Source organism: Harpia harpyja, chromosome 21 (assembly GCF_026419915.1).
Source record: "Harpia harpyja isolate bHarHar1 chromosome 21, bHarHar1 primary haplotype, whole genome shotgun sequence".
NCBI classification, from domain to species: Eukaryota; Metazoa; Chordata; class Aves; order Accipitriformes; family Accipitridae; genus Harpia; species Harpia harpyja.
This window is the reverse complement of record NC_068960.1, coordinates 1,690,504-1,704,495: the sequence shown is the minus strand read 5'-3', so window position 1 is coordinate 1,704,495 and position 13,992 is coordinate 1,690,504. Positions and strand designations below refer to the sequence as shown.

At 56.1% G+C, this 13,992-nt stretch overlaps 1 protein-coding gene across 2 annotated transcripts in view; it reads right to left on the bottom strand.

The window, feature by feature from the left end:
- PKD1 (polycystin 1, transient receptor potential channel interacting) overlaps window positions 1–3,149 on the bottom strand; it is a 99,523-nt gene extending 96,374 nt beyond the window's left edge. For both annotated transcript variants that reach the window (XM_052773106.1, XM_052773107.1), the window contains exon 1: window positions 2,770–3,149. In XM_052773106.1, the coding sequence (XP_052629066.1) occupies window positions 2,770–3,023 (254 nt within the window). In that variant the 5' untranslated portion in view covers window positions 3,024–3,149. The remainder of the gene's footprint in view (window positions 1–2,769) is intronic.
- Between the last annotated feature and the right edge of the window lie 10,843 nt (window positions 3,150–13,992).

Here is a 13,992-nt window from a genome sequence, read left to right as displayed (position 1 = left end):
GCACTGCAGATTATTTGGAAAAACAGACTTTGCTCTTGATTCCAGCCAGACTTTGCGTTACACTTCAAGAACCCGACTCTGGCAACGGGAGGGGGCCAATATTCCCATTCGGTCTGCCTGGAGACTGCTTCCAGCTAGGTATGTAGCGTCTGCAAGCAGCAGAGCTTATTTCCTTAGTGATTCTTTGGATGGGGCATTTCTTCTGTACTCCTAGTAACAGTGCTGCCGAAGTTGGCATTTATTTCTTCAAAGTTGCTACATCTATAATGTCGGATACGAGGAATTAATTTCCTAGGCCTTACTTCTACAGCTAGAGGTACGGTATCACATTTGCGGCGTGCGACTGCTAGCACACACGCCTGCCGCAGAATCAGGGAGCTTTGGCATTGGTAATTTTCTGAACTTGGCCTTCTTAAAGGCTGTTTTCATTTCAGACTAACTAAAAAAAAAGTTTTGTTGAGATATTAAAAACAAAGCTTTCCTCTAATGACAGAATAGACAGCAATCATTATAAGCATTATTTACTTTATCTGTCAGTGTTCAATAAAGGGAACATGAAATGAATAGACAAAACCGCTTGCATAACTTCACTGTGTCATGAGCCAGAGTCCCTCTCATCCTGACAAAATTGAATCTGTAAATCTTTCATGGTTATAATGACGATATAAGTACACATGCCTTCTTTCCCATCATCAGGAGGTCAAACAGGGCAGTAAACTTCTCCCCAAAGGAAATCCATGTGCCACAGCAGACCACTTCAGCACATCTTATACCAGTCATCAGAATATTACCAGCACACACTTTTTCAGCTGAGTCGTGACTGTACACACAAGATGATCTGCTGGCTGACAAAGATGACTCTACAGTCTGAATTCCAAAGACAATTGTCCCTCAGCGGAGGAAAGCTCTTCCTCTTACCACATATGCTCTCAACAGTGCTGTAAACAAACATTTCTCCATCGAAATCAGAGGAAGATGTCAGTAACACTATCCTGCCGTTTCAGTCCATTTGCTTTAGTGGATTTCCCCTCCCCAGATTCCGGACACTTTGTTTTGTTGACCTGCAAGAGCTTTATGTCCAACTTCAATTTGTCATTGCATAATAGGATCTAATCCAAAACGTTCTGGGAGCTTTTACAACTCAACGCCTCTGAACAACAATAATATAAACAGTCTCAAACACTTACTACCAAAATTAATAATCCTAGAAACACACTGTAATAACCCCAAATCCTTAAAAAGCCAAATGAAGGACTTATCATCACAGTCTTCAGAAGGCTGCTCTACAAGCGACCAGCGAAGCGCTGGCACGTTCTACCTCTGTCACAACGGCACATTCAGCCTCCAGAGCTGCAGATCCCCATGTCTAACTGACAACAGATAACGCAATGTCAGAAACCCCTTAATAAACGTTAGTCTTTCCCAGTTAGGGACTTTCTGCAACAAGCAATGGCTAGTTTGTTTGGAAAAGTCTAAACGTATCTTGTAAGAAAAGAGTTGGAAAACACCTTGTCTGCAGGATTGAGACACATTTTCCTGAAGTTAGCCTAGATACATCTTGCCGACCTACCATTTAACGTTTACTGCGGTACTTGGCAACTTCTGCAACATCTTTTAATCTATATAGACGCTAAAAAGTGGAAACTCAGTTAAGAATATCCGAATAGAAAAGCAGACCCTTAACTTATTGAAATACCAGTAGAAATTAGTTCATGTGAGATTCTTCTACTGTGCCGGGCCCCACGGCATCTCTCCTACATGAATCACTCGATGCTTTTGTCTCCTCAAGAACAGAAAAGTTGCTCCCTAAGGCAAACAAATTTAGGTTCAAAAGAAATAAAAAAAAAAAAAACAAAACCACTTTTCCCCTAAGTCTGTTTTTTGCATCATACAGTAACTTTATTCAAGTGACTGTGCACCTGGACCATTCTAATGCCCCTCCAAGAAACATGCCTTTCTGACCGATTATCCCGAAACAACAAAATCAGCATCTGGACACAAACACAACTGTCATCCCAACCCAGCACTTTCACGGAGACATTTTTATTTGAACCCGTTACTTGAGTCTTTCAGGTTTGCTGTTAGGAGAAGAGTGTTTAAACCACATCCAACTGCTGACTTCTCGACACCGGTCTCCTCCTGCCATTTCCCCCAGAACCTCAAGAATTAACCCCCCAGCACAAAACCTCCGGGCCCCCCGGCGAGGCGCAGCAGCCCCCCGGCCTCTCTTCGACCTACCCACGGGGAACGTTACCCTACGGTTTTGCCCCAGGCACCTGCCGGGCCGCCTCCCATCTCCCACGCCGGTGTTATCCTGCGTGCCCCGCGGGTTGCCAACTCTCGGCAAGACGCGAGCGGCGTTACGAGATAACCCGCTTTGGGCTGAAATCCTGAAAACGCTTCTCCAGCTGCGGAGCCGAGCGCATCCCCACGGCCGTGCCTTCTGGGGGGCCATCGGCCCCGCCGCGCTAGCCCTACCCCCAGCTGAAGCTGCCGAAAACTTGGAGCCGTTTTCCCCCTTTTTCTTCACTTGGGCCACTTCTGCCCGCGTCCGACCCGGCAGGCTGACGGCAAACTTTCTGCCGCGTCTCCATGTTTGTCCCCGCTGTCACGCGTCCCATCCCCGTCCCGGCCCAACGCAAAACAACGCGCCAGGAAACACCGGAGGACGAACGAAAGCGCCGGGCGGCCGAGCCGCGACCGCTCGCCCGCCCGCCCCGCCGCCCCCGGCCCCGCCGCCCCGGGCCCGCCGCGCCCCGCCGTACTCACAGCGCCGTGGCGGCGGGAGGGATGCCGGTCCCCGGGCGCTCCATCCCGCGGGCAGAGCAGTTGACGAGGCAGGCGGGGCCGGCGCAGGTACAGTCGGCGGCGCAGGGCTGGCAGGCGGGGGCCGGGGGCTCCCGGGCCGCCGCCAGCCCCCCGCACAGCAGGGAGCAGAGCAGGCACCAGCCCGAGAGGGGCAGCCGCGCCGCGGGGACGCCATGTTTGCGCTGTGATCCAGTGTCTCCATTTCCAAAAGGCATCTCTCCCTACGGGCATGGCATGGCCCCGGCCCGCCGCTCCCCCGGCCGGCCGGCCGGGCCCGGCCGCGCCCCGCCCCGCTCCGCCGCGACGCTCCGCGCACCCTCCGCGCCGCCCGCCTCAGCGCCCGCCCGGCATGGCGGCCTCCCCCCGGCAAGGGCTGGCGCTGCGCGCTGGCTCGGCGGCGGCGCCCGGCCCGGCCCGGCCCGGCCCGGCCCGTTGGGGCTCCCGCTCCACGCCGCGCTGACGAGCCCCCCCGGCCCGGCCCGGCCCGGCCCGGCGCCGCTCGGCTCTGCGCTCCGCCCGGGCCGCGGCCGCCGCCTCCCCGCTCCGCCTCCCGCCCGGCGGAAACCCGGCGCCGCTCCAGCCCCGCCGCCCGCCCGGGCCGCCCCCGCAGCGCGGCCGTCTCGCCCCCAAGCAAGCCCAAGCCCAAGCCCGGCCGGCCCCCGGGGGGGGGGGGGGGGGGCCGGGGGGCAAGGGGGGTCCCGGGAGCAAGCGGATCCTGGGGGGCAGGGGTGTCCCAGGAGCAAGCAGGTCCCGGGGGGAGGGGAGTCCAGGGAGGAAACGGATCCCGGGGTTCAAGGGGGTCCCGGGAGCAAGCAGATCCCAGGAGGGCAGAGGGATCCCAGGGGCAGTCCCGGGGGGCAGGGGGGGTCCCAGAAGCAAGCGGATCCCAGGGGCAGGGGGATCCCATGAGGCAGGAGGGTCCCAGGATCAAGCGGATCCCGGGGGGGCAGAGGGATCCCAGGGAGCAGGGGGGTCCTGCAAGCAAGCAGTTCCCGAGGGGTAGAGGGGTCCTGGGGGGCAGGAGCATTGCTGGGGGAGCAGGAGCATCCCGAGGAGCCGGGCCATCCCCAAGGGCATGGGGCATCCTGGGGAGCAGGGGGTATCCTGGTGGGAGCATCTCGGAAACCTGACAGGGCCGGCAACGGAGCATGGAGTTCTGCTGGATAGAGCTTTGGTTGTCTCAAAATTAGAGGGGGGAGCCTTCCCTCCTCTGCACACATGGGCAATGGGCAGAGGGGAGCACGAGCACGCACCTGCACCCTCCTTGAAGGCTTTTGGCACTGAGTTCCCGCGGCTGGTGCCCATTCCTGAGGCCGCTCCAAGCCTGTTGAATCCAGTAAGAGTTGCAGGGTACGGTGTGCGTTACACACCTACAGCGCAGTAGGTAACTCGGATATCTTGGAGAGAGATGAAGAACAAGACAGGTACTTTTCAGTGTGTTTTTTTAATGCTAACCATAGCAAAGTCATCGGGTTTCAATGCCACTTGCACCCTGCGCTGGCCTAAGGCACTGGCCATGGTTCAGACTGGGCCAGACCTAGTGAGGTCAATCCTGTCATTGTATTATGGCTCCTCAGGGATCCAATGGCTCCTCAGGGATCTGAACTGGTTCTAGTTTAAAGTGACTGAAAAATATGACTAAAATAAAGTCTATACAACCAAAGGAAGCATGATTCTGTCCTTACAGAGGGCATGTCCAAAACCAAACCCAGCCCCGTTTGAAAGCGGTGGAGAAGAAGTTGTGATAGCTGATAATTTTACAGGGACCCTAATTTGTTGGTCTTTAATACGTGCTGTGTTACCGTGTGATGGTACGTACGGAACATGGCCCCAGCCATCAGCAGAGGGGAAGATGATACAAGGAAGCTCAAATAAAACACGGAAGAAGTTGCTTTTGAACTTGTTCAGTGCCGGATCAGTCACTCTGCAAACCAGAGCCGGTGGTTCCTGTCCAGCCGAGCAGGGATTTCTCACCATAAACACAACAAACATGTATGCGTGGTAGCCTGTGTGAGAGGTGAAAGCCTGGCCCTAGACAGCAAGCTGCCAGAGGCTGTCTGACCCGCAGAAGGATGGAGGAGATTTGGAGGGAAGCAGCGGATCGGTGCACAGTGCCCAATGCTTCCCTGGGAAGGGACATTTGAGAGAGGCACGGACCCCAAGACAGAGCGGTAAATCCTGCACATCCTCCAGAGACAGGTCCTGTTTTGCTCAGCGGGAGCTGATATCTGAAGTGCCAACCAAAGGCACTTTCTCCTTCTGAGATTTGCTGATCGGGACAAAACTGTCATGAGGGTTTTTGCTAAATGAAAACAAGAGCATCTTGCTCTTCCTTTATGCAATTCCATTAATTCTTGCAGCCATTCACACCCTTTAAAATATTCATATGTAACATTTAAGTTCAGTGCAGCACATCACTCCAGCTCAGCCTTGGCATGAAGCCTGCAAGTGTCCTCGGGAGTCCCCAGGGGCTGCCCACCTGCAAAACTGAAGCCACAGTCTGTTCAATGACGGCTGTTGCAGCAATTACCGTCTTTATGAAAACCTCTGGAAGTGCTGTCTGGCAAGCACCTCTGTGAGTAGTGCTGCCCCTCCACCGAACAGGTGAGTCACCCCCCAGCAGAGAGGTTGCACCCCTCGAACAGTCAGCCGCCCCGATACCAGCGTGAGGGGCATTTTATACTTGTCCGAAGCAGCTTGCACAGCCGAGCGGGGCTGCCTTCTGTCCAGAGCTCTCGCCACCCCTCGGGGCTGCACCCCTCGCCTCCGCCGGCTTTTGCCACGCTCCCCGGTGTGTTCCCCACTCCACGGTGCTCCGACGGCGAGCGTGCTGGGGAGCTGCTGTCCTGACACTCTACAGCAGGCATTGTGTCAGTGGGGGCCTGTCAACTGGCGGGCTCAGGAAATCTGCCTGGCAGCTTTCAAGGGAGGAACCACAACAAAAAGGGGTGGGAGAGAGAGATGCTAGCTGTCCGCAAGCATCCGAAGAGTGCAAGCAGCGGGGAGCCAGAACAATTGTTCGGGGTGGTACCAGACAAACGACAGACGGGAGCCTCAGAGCTCACTACCCCCGCTGTTCCTCTTCTGAGAATAGACCTGGGGGAGAGGAGGTCCAGGGGGGCATGTTTGCCTCTCTCGGTGGCTGGCCTTGCCTAAAACTTGTCTGTTGGTGCAAAACACCCTCGCTGGAGTCGTCCCGTGTGCGGATGCCTGCGTGCGCGCACTCGCTTTGGGGCCAGGTCACGGGTTTTCACCGTGCGCCGCGTGATGGCTGCTGTGGTCCTGCGAGCCCCGGCTCCTGCAAGCAGGCGAAACGCGGGCGTCTTTCCTTTGCCCAAGAGAAAATAGCTGATCGTTGCTGAGCTGCCTCCACCTCGGGCACATGGTAACCTTCGAAAGCTCAGGAAAGAGGAGGACGATTAGCCAAGGGTGACAGTCAGTTTGGGTTTGAATCACATAGGATTTTTTAAGCCACTTGTGATTTCGGACATGTAGGATTCCCTAGGGAACAAGAGACTGGCCCGCTAGCGCTGGGTGTACATCCACTGCGGGTTACGAAGCCTGCATTACACCTCCAGAGCTGCTCACCGCTTCCCTGCTCTACCCGGTGTGCTTGATCCAAGACGGTCCCGATCCAACAAAGTCCCTAAGCACCTGCATGGTTTTAGGTATGTGTATTGTCCCGCTGAAACCACAGGGGTGGTATTAGCTGGGGCTCTGGCTTCCCTTATCCGAATGCTGTACAAACCTTAAATAAGAAGCCTGACAGCATCCAATTTCACTCCTTGGCATGGTACTTAATGTATGTGAGAATTTACTTTCCGAAAACATTTTGTGCCTTTTGGACTTGAAATCTGCTTGAAAGACATATCATCCTTTGCATGATGTATTGTGCCCAAAATAGCTCAGTGGTTACTACTTCCTCATGTGACTACGATGTATTTATTTCCGCTCCCTCAGCTGTAAATTGCTTTTTGTTTTTTCTTTCCCTTTCTTCTGTACTGATGCCCATATTTTTTCAGATAACAGCAAAAAGAAAATATCCTGTGTATGGATTGTAATCAACAGATTAGATCACTAGTGTAATCCAGCAGATGTATAGAAGTTAAGGGCTCTCCCCCAGTAGCTCGGGCTGCCAAGCTGTAATGAGGGCAATAAACAAGGAAATAATTGAGTGAGTGGGAAAGGAGACAGCAAATCTCGATACAGATGCAAGAGAATAATTTGTTCACATCGAAGCACAATCTTTGGTCTTGGAGGAAAGTCCTGTCACTGAGTCGGAATGGGTTCTAAAAATGCAAACTGCAGAAAATGATGGAAGTGGAAAATGTACTCTGGGGCTGGGAGGCTGTTGCTCACTGCAAGGCTGGGAATGGCTTGTTGTGGAGAAGGGATTCTTCTGGTTCCTCCTACTGGCAAGCACACGGAGAGTTTCTCAACACTGTTTACTTGAAGCAGAATTTAAACCCCAACTAAGAGGGTGTTAATTCTCCCTGTCCCACCAGTCCTGCAAGCTGAACGCACCCAGAACATCATCAGCAGCAGATACACTGTGGTCAGCAAAACGTGACGGAGCTGTGGCCGGCCGGGAATGTCGCTGCTGCCTCCGGGCCCCTCCGGCCAGATCCCAAAAGTGCCGCAGATATCTTCAGTGGCACCCAGACAGCTCTGAAACCCGGCTGTGCATGGCCAGACCCTGCACTACCCCCTCTCCGGCACTGCATTTCTATACATTAAAGTGCTGTTTTGCTCACGCCTGCAGTGCCCCGGTGCAGAGGGCCATGAGCAGCTGGTGCGGAGCGGGCTGTGCTCCCCGCAGCCGTGTGCCGCAGCCACCGCGCTCTGCAAAAATCCTCTGCACAGGCACTGCACTGGGCTTCACGTAAGATGTGATGGCAGCTGCTTTTAAAAGACGCAGTGGGAGCAAGTCTCTTCACTGCATTGCCCTCCCACACCGCTGCTTTTTCTCTCGCCCAGGAATCCTCTGTCACATTTACGCGTGGGGCAGTGGGTGGGCAGGAGCAGTGGGGACACCCCGCCGCCCAGGTGGGTCCGTGGCTAGTGGAGGGGAAGCTCTGTGCACGTGGAGCTTGGTTTGGAGCCGCGATAGCTGGGCCAGGACAGGGAGCCTTCTGCCTCCAGCAGCACGTGTCCGCTGTACCTTGTGTGTGGTTTGAGAAAGGCAGGAAAAAAAATACCCTTCTTGAACTTTCTGCCACCTTACCATGAGCTTTGGTCCCTTTGGAGGGCGGCTGTATTCACGTACGGCCATAGGGCTTGGTTTGCTGTTATTTTCCTGCTTAGAAAGTACTCCTGCCTGACGGAGGGAGCAGAATTTGTCCTCAGCAGGTGTCCAGGGGGAGAGCGCTGTCCCGTGCGCTTTTGCGGGGGACACGGGTACCCCAGAGGAGACAAAAATCTCTATTTCTCCTGGGAGGAAAGGGCTGTTTCCATCCCCGCAGGCTGTTGCTCCGTGGCTGTCCTTTGTGTGCCCCGCGCTTGCGTGATCCTACGGCTCGTCCTGCAAAGGGGGTACCTGAAGAGTGACCCCCGCAAGAGCCACCTCCTTCCACCCAAGCCTGGCTCCTGCTTCACCCCCCCCCCGGTACGACCCTTCCCCACCTGTAATCCATGACCCAGACGACTGCGGCCGGATCGGCAGCGGGAGCGCAGACCGGCCCCCGTCGGGGCGGAGGAGGGGGCTGCCCCGGCTCCGGGGAGGGGGACCCGGCGGGCCGCCGCCGGGCTGAGCCCCTCACCGCGGCCCCGGGGCGCGGCGGGGCCGGTTGGCGGGTCCCGGGCGCCCTCTAGCACCGCCTGCCCGCGCTCCTCCGGGATCGAAACCGGGAGAAGAGGTTTGAGGGGCCTCCGCGAGTAAGCGTGCCTTAAAATCGGATGCAAAGGGAGCCCGGACACCGCCGTGGGGTGAGGATGAGGATGACCCCAGCTCCTGCCTTCGGTCTCCCCCTTGCACGCGTAAAATCCATGCGGTCGGTGCTACCTCCGTGGGATGGACCGATTGCTGGGCAGGGCGATTATCCCAGCTCGACCATAAAGAGCGGAGTCGTCTCACGCCACGTCCCAAACAGATTTCATCCCTGCCGGATGAATTCAGCAGCGATCTGCCCACCAAACGCCTCCCAGCTCCACGTCCGCGGACGCTGGGCGCAGGATGCTGTAGACAAGACAGGGAGGCATCGGCTCGACACAGGCATCCCGGCAGCGTGGGGTGCCCACAGCCGGGGGGACGGATGCTGTCACCCGGCTTCTCCCCAGGTGACTGAAAGAGGGGACCCCCCCTCAACCCCTGGGTCGGTGCTCTGCGGCGAGGCACGCGGTTGTCTTTTAGCGCTGGGTTTTCAACTGCTCGGGGCTGAGCTGAGTCAGCAGCGCCGGCGCAAGCCCCTTTGGGGCTTTTTCTGGAGGATTTTTGTGGAGAGCTTCAGCTCAGGAAGTGAATTTATTCACACTGGTCGTTTTCATCCATTTGACATAGTGTGAATGCAAACCAGCCGAGCAAATTTAGCAACAACACTTTCTGCTCAGTAACTAATCCCTGGCAATTCTGCTTTTATTTACCAAACACTCTTTCAAAGCAAACAAAACTTCATGATTTCTCTCTCAACAGTTTTCCATGTTGAGGGTTTTCAGGGGTCCTTGGCAGATGGAGGGACATTCCCATCAGGCTGAACTTGCAGACCCTTGGCTTCTGGCTGTGGCTGCTCTCTGCCCCTTCCCACCGGGCTCTCCCCCACCTCAGCTCCCCAGGGAGCACCGTGCACACCGGAGGGGTTTATACCCGCTTGGAATTTTCCTATGTGCAGGTCCCTGCCCGCCAGCAAAGGCGAGGTCAGAGGCGTTGCTTTGACTGGAGACAGGATGGATGGAGAAGGGGTTTGTGCTCGGGCACTTGTTAATCAGAAACTTTCTGGGGAGCGTGCTCGGCGCTGCGAAGCCCGGCCGAGAGCCGGCCACGTGCCGGCAGCGCTCGGAGGACGCCGTGTGCCCGGCGTGCCCAGGCTGTAGCAGTCGGCGCTGCTTGGGGAGGACATGAGCTTTGGGGCAAGGGCCAGCGCAGCACGGGGTTTTTGGCCAAAGGGCTGGCCTCATGTCTCCTTTGGCCACCATGTACCCCAGTCTCCCTGAGAGAGAGCTGATGCTCCTGAAATCCCCTCTGCAGGCTGCAGGTGCATCAGTGCTGGAAGCTGGGACAAACCAGCCCCAGTTTCTTATTTCTTGTGCTGCTGGAAATATCCAAAGCGCAGGGAGGTAATAACCAATTCAGCTGTGAAGATGCTGGCGAGCGCTGGCTGCAGGAGCCGGGAGGAAGGCTGCTCTGCACCGTGGGTGCCCCGCAGGGGTCCAGCCTCGCTGCACCAGGGCTGACCGTGGGATGGTGAGGGGGCAGCGGCACCCATCCGGCTGCAGCGCGGTCCCCCCGAAATTCCTGCTGCTCTGGGCCCGTTGCTATAGCAATGCTTATGTCGCAGCGCCGTCAGGAGGCATTGCAGTGCTGGAGTTGGCATCTTTCATTGAGGCGAGTTGAAGCCATCCTGGGTTTTAGCTGGGTAAAACGTCGGGGAGCAGCCAGAGCTGCTCATTTTCCCACCACGGGGGCTTCAGGAAGCCACGTCCCCTCTCCCTCACCTCTCGCACCCACCCTCATGGCATCACCCTGCCCTGCACAAGGGGAAGGCTCCCAGCCTGCTGCAGAGAGCCCAAGAGAAGCGTTGCCTGGTACCGAGCTTGGGGCACGATGGTCCTGTTTCCACTGCAGATGCCGTCGATGAAAGGAGGCGAAGGCTGAGGCCTCCCCTCCCCTCTGCAAAGGGACCCCGTGACCATTCGCGCCCAAAAAGCAGAGTGCAGGAAACGTGCTGATGAAGCTGAAGGCAGAGGCCAGCCGGCGAGAGGCACAGAGGCAGAAATGTGGGTTCAAAACCTTCAGGACGGGCTGAGTTTAAGGCTCCTTCCACCCCCCTCCAGCCTGGTAAAGCCTGGGGTACTGGCACCCCGGCAGGGTGAGAGGGTGTTCCCCAAAACGCTGGTGGGGCATGGCCCGTCACACCACAATGCATCTGCTTTTGAGAAGCCAGCTTGGAAAAGCTACTTGCCAGCAGTTTTTTGGCTTTGAATTGGCTGTAGCTGGTTGCATGTGGCTGTGCCTCACTCCCTGCCTTCCCCAGGCAGGGTGGATTGCTCCCACGTGTGCTCAGCTGGTCAGATGTGATTAGTCCCCTTAACGCAGAAGGAAAACTAATGCAAAGCAAATTACTTGCAGACAAAATATTTGCAGGCCAGGGACAACCCTTAGCTTCGCTGGGGAAGATGTTTCCAGCAATAAAGAAGAAATACTTTTAAACAGACTGAGAAATCGTAAGTTTGCAGAAAAGGGAAGGCAAGAGGAGGCTGCCTGAGCAGATCTTTGGAAGCTGATTGCATTTCAGAGCTCAGAGTGCCTGGAAACGCCTGGCTCTGGGCTGCCCATGCATTGTCATCTTGAAGACAAAAGTAATTGCCCAAACTTACTAGAGTTTTGCTAAGAGGAAATGTTTAGCCTCCCTTGGAAAACATTAACAAACACCATTAAAACTCTAAGCTGCATCTTCATTGTCCAGATTATTAATTACCTGGAGCAGTGCCACTTGCTAACAGCTCAGACTGGGGAAAGTCGTTGCAGGTGTGTCAGAGGATGAGCAGAAAGACAGAAGCTATTGATCCTTAGGCTGATAAATACTGCCTGGTGCTGCCTGTGTCTAATCAGCAATCTGCTGCCAATTTGCTCTGATGAATGGCTGAACAAGCTGTGGGCACAGATCTGCATCTTTCCCTGTCAAGCGAGAGCCCAGCTCTTCAGCCACCAGCTCTGCAACAGCCACAAATGGGGGGGCCCTGCTGCTCCCCAGTGCCGGCGGCTTTCTCAGGAGGTGGATTTGCTTTTCTTCCCAAGGGACCTGCCCGCGGAGCAGGGGCTGGTGCAGGGGAAGGTGGAGGCAAGCCCAGCCCAGGCAGCGATGCAATGCCTCGCTCCGGCGGGAGCTTCTTCCCACCCTGGCCCTTAGTGGTTGCCTTATTCTCTGGAGCAGCAGCAGCTTTATGAACCTCTGCGCGTTTCCGTGCTCGCTCATTACTGCTGCTTATTATTTTACAGGGCCCCAGAGCACGGCACGCATCCCGGCGCTGGGGCTGGCCTGGGGTAGCTGTCTAGCTCTGCAGTGCTTAACTCGCTGTTTCCAAAGACAAGGGGTTTGGGGGGTTTGTCTGCTCGAGCTCCTTGGGCTCTGCCGTGTGGTGACTCTGCAGGCAGCGCTGCGGGAAGCTGCCAGGCTCCGGGCCACCAGACGTGGTCGGACCGGTATGAACCTATCTGGGATGGAAACGGCTGAGTGTGCATGAATAATGGAGGCACCCTGTGACATTTATGCGCTTGCTTTTGAAACCGTAACCACGCTCTAACCCTTCCCCATCTCAAGTTGTATCCGTATATAGCTGCAAAATATCTTGGATAGTTTCAAGCTGAGATGTTATATTTCTAAAATATTTGATGCCGCTGAGGCATGTCTGAAAAGCATTTAAAATATGCCAAATAGCCTGAAAATATCTCATATTTGGAAGGCTGAGCATTTGTTGTTCAGCTCTCCCTCTATCTCAGTAGGGCACATTTCAAAGGCCATTTGAACATCCAACTCTTCATCACGTTTGAAAGTTCTCGTGGGTGACTGCTGGAGCTGGGGACCTTCCCGCATTCGGTCCTCCGCTGGCTGAAACCTTGGCTCGTTTTGATCTTGGCACAAGGAAAATTAATTTCCTGGCCTCAGCCCAGTGCAGACTCATTAGGATCTGGCACGATCACCCTTTTGTGCGCAGGAGGGGACGGTGGGGGCCCAGGGCAGCACCGCGGTTCCCTGGGGATGCCCGTGGGGATGTGCCAGGGCTGGAGGATGTGCCAGGCAGGGCCCGTGTCCCGGCACGCTGCTGGCAGGGACGTGGGATGCCGACCTGCAGGGAGCAAAACCCTTCAGGTGCGAGGGGGGGGATCCCTGTGTTTGTGGGAGTTTGTTTTATTTTACAGCCGCACTGTGTCTTGCTCAGGCCCGGCTACTGCTGCCACCTCCCTGTGCCGTGCCGTGCCGTGGGTAATCCCGGGGTGCCAGCCCCGGAGCAGGGCAGAGAGGGAAGCCGTGCCCCACGTCTCATTTGCCAGCTTGAGCCCAGGAGAGCCAGCCGGTTACACCGAAGGGCTCTTGCTCTGCTCCGGAGGAGGGGGCTGAGCCACCTCGGCTCTGGAGCAGGGGCAGGATTCTGACCTGCAGCGCTGCGCTTGGGGCAGAGACCCCGTCCCGTCCTCCTGCCACCCGTGGAAATGATGTCTTGGCAGTGGTGCGGGTGGTGCTTTTATTGTGGGCTTGGGATCTCCTCTTGAACGCTGCCAGGGGTTGCAGAGTGCCAGGAAAGAGGTTTTCTTCACTTGACTTTGCCTTTTGAAGAGGGAGAAGGGGCTAATGGGGGCAGTTTGGTGGGCGAAGGAGTGCTCGGGCTTTGTCCCTGGGCTGCACGTGCTGAGACAGGGCCCGTGCTGAGATAACAGTATCTAACCAGCTCTGTGGTTTACAACCCCCCCCCGGGGACCTGGTTGCTGCTATTACCGTAAGTTGTTCCAAAAGCAGCAATTTCTGCAACACATTAACGTGCCAGCCTGGTTGCAGGACTGGTTTGCAGCATGCCAGAGCTGCCCCGTGCAGCGGCGGGCTGCACCCTCCCGACCCCCAAACCTCTTGGGGTGCCACGGGCATCAAAGGGAGCACGGAGCCCTCCGGTACTGCCGTGCGAGCCGGACCCACCGGGTGAGACCGCTGGTGAGAGCCCCATGGCTTGGTGCATTCAGCAGGGCTCGCCTTGCGAATAAATTATGGATTTGAATGCCAAGAAGCGAAGACTTAGTAACAGGCTGGGCTCTCCAAACCTCTTAGGTGCTTTGCAGGGAAAACGATGGTGATGAAAGGCTGGAGGGAGCCGCAGGTGGAAGCTGCCCTTCAGGATGGATCAGAGAAGCGGAGGAGCCCGAGATGGAAACAGGGGGACTGCACACAGGAGAGATGGAAAATTAAATAACCAGACAAAGGAAGGAGGGTTGCAATGTAAGACTGGGCTTGGTAATATAAGAAAGGGAAGAGACAAAAGCAG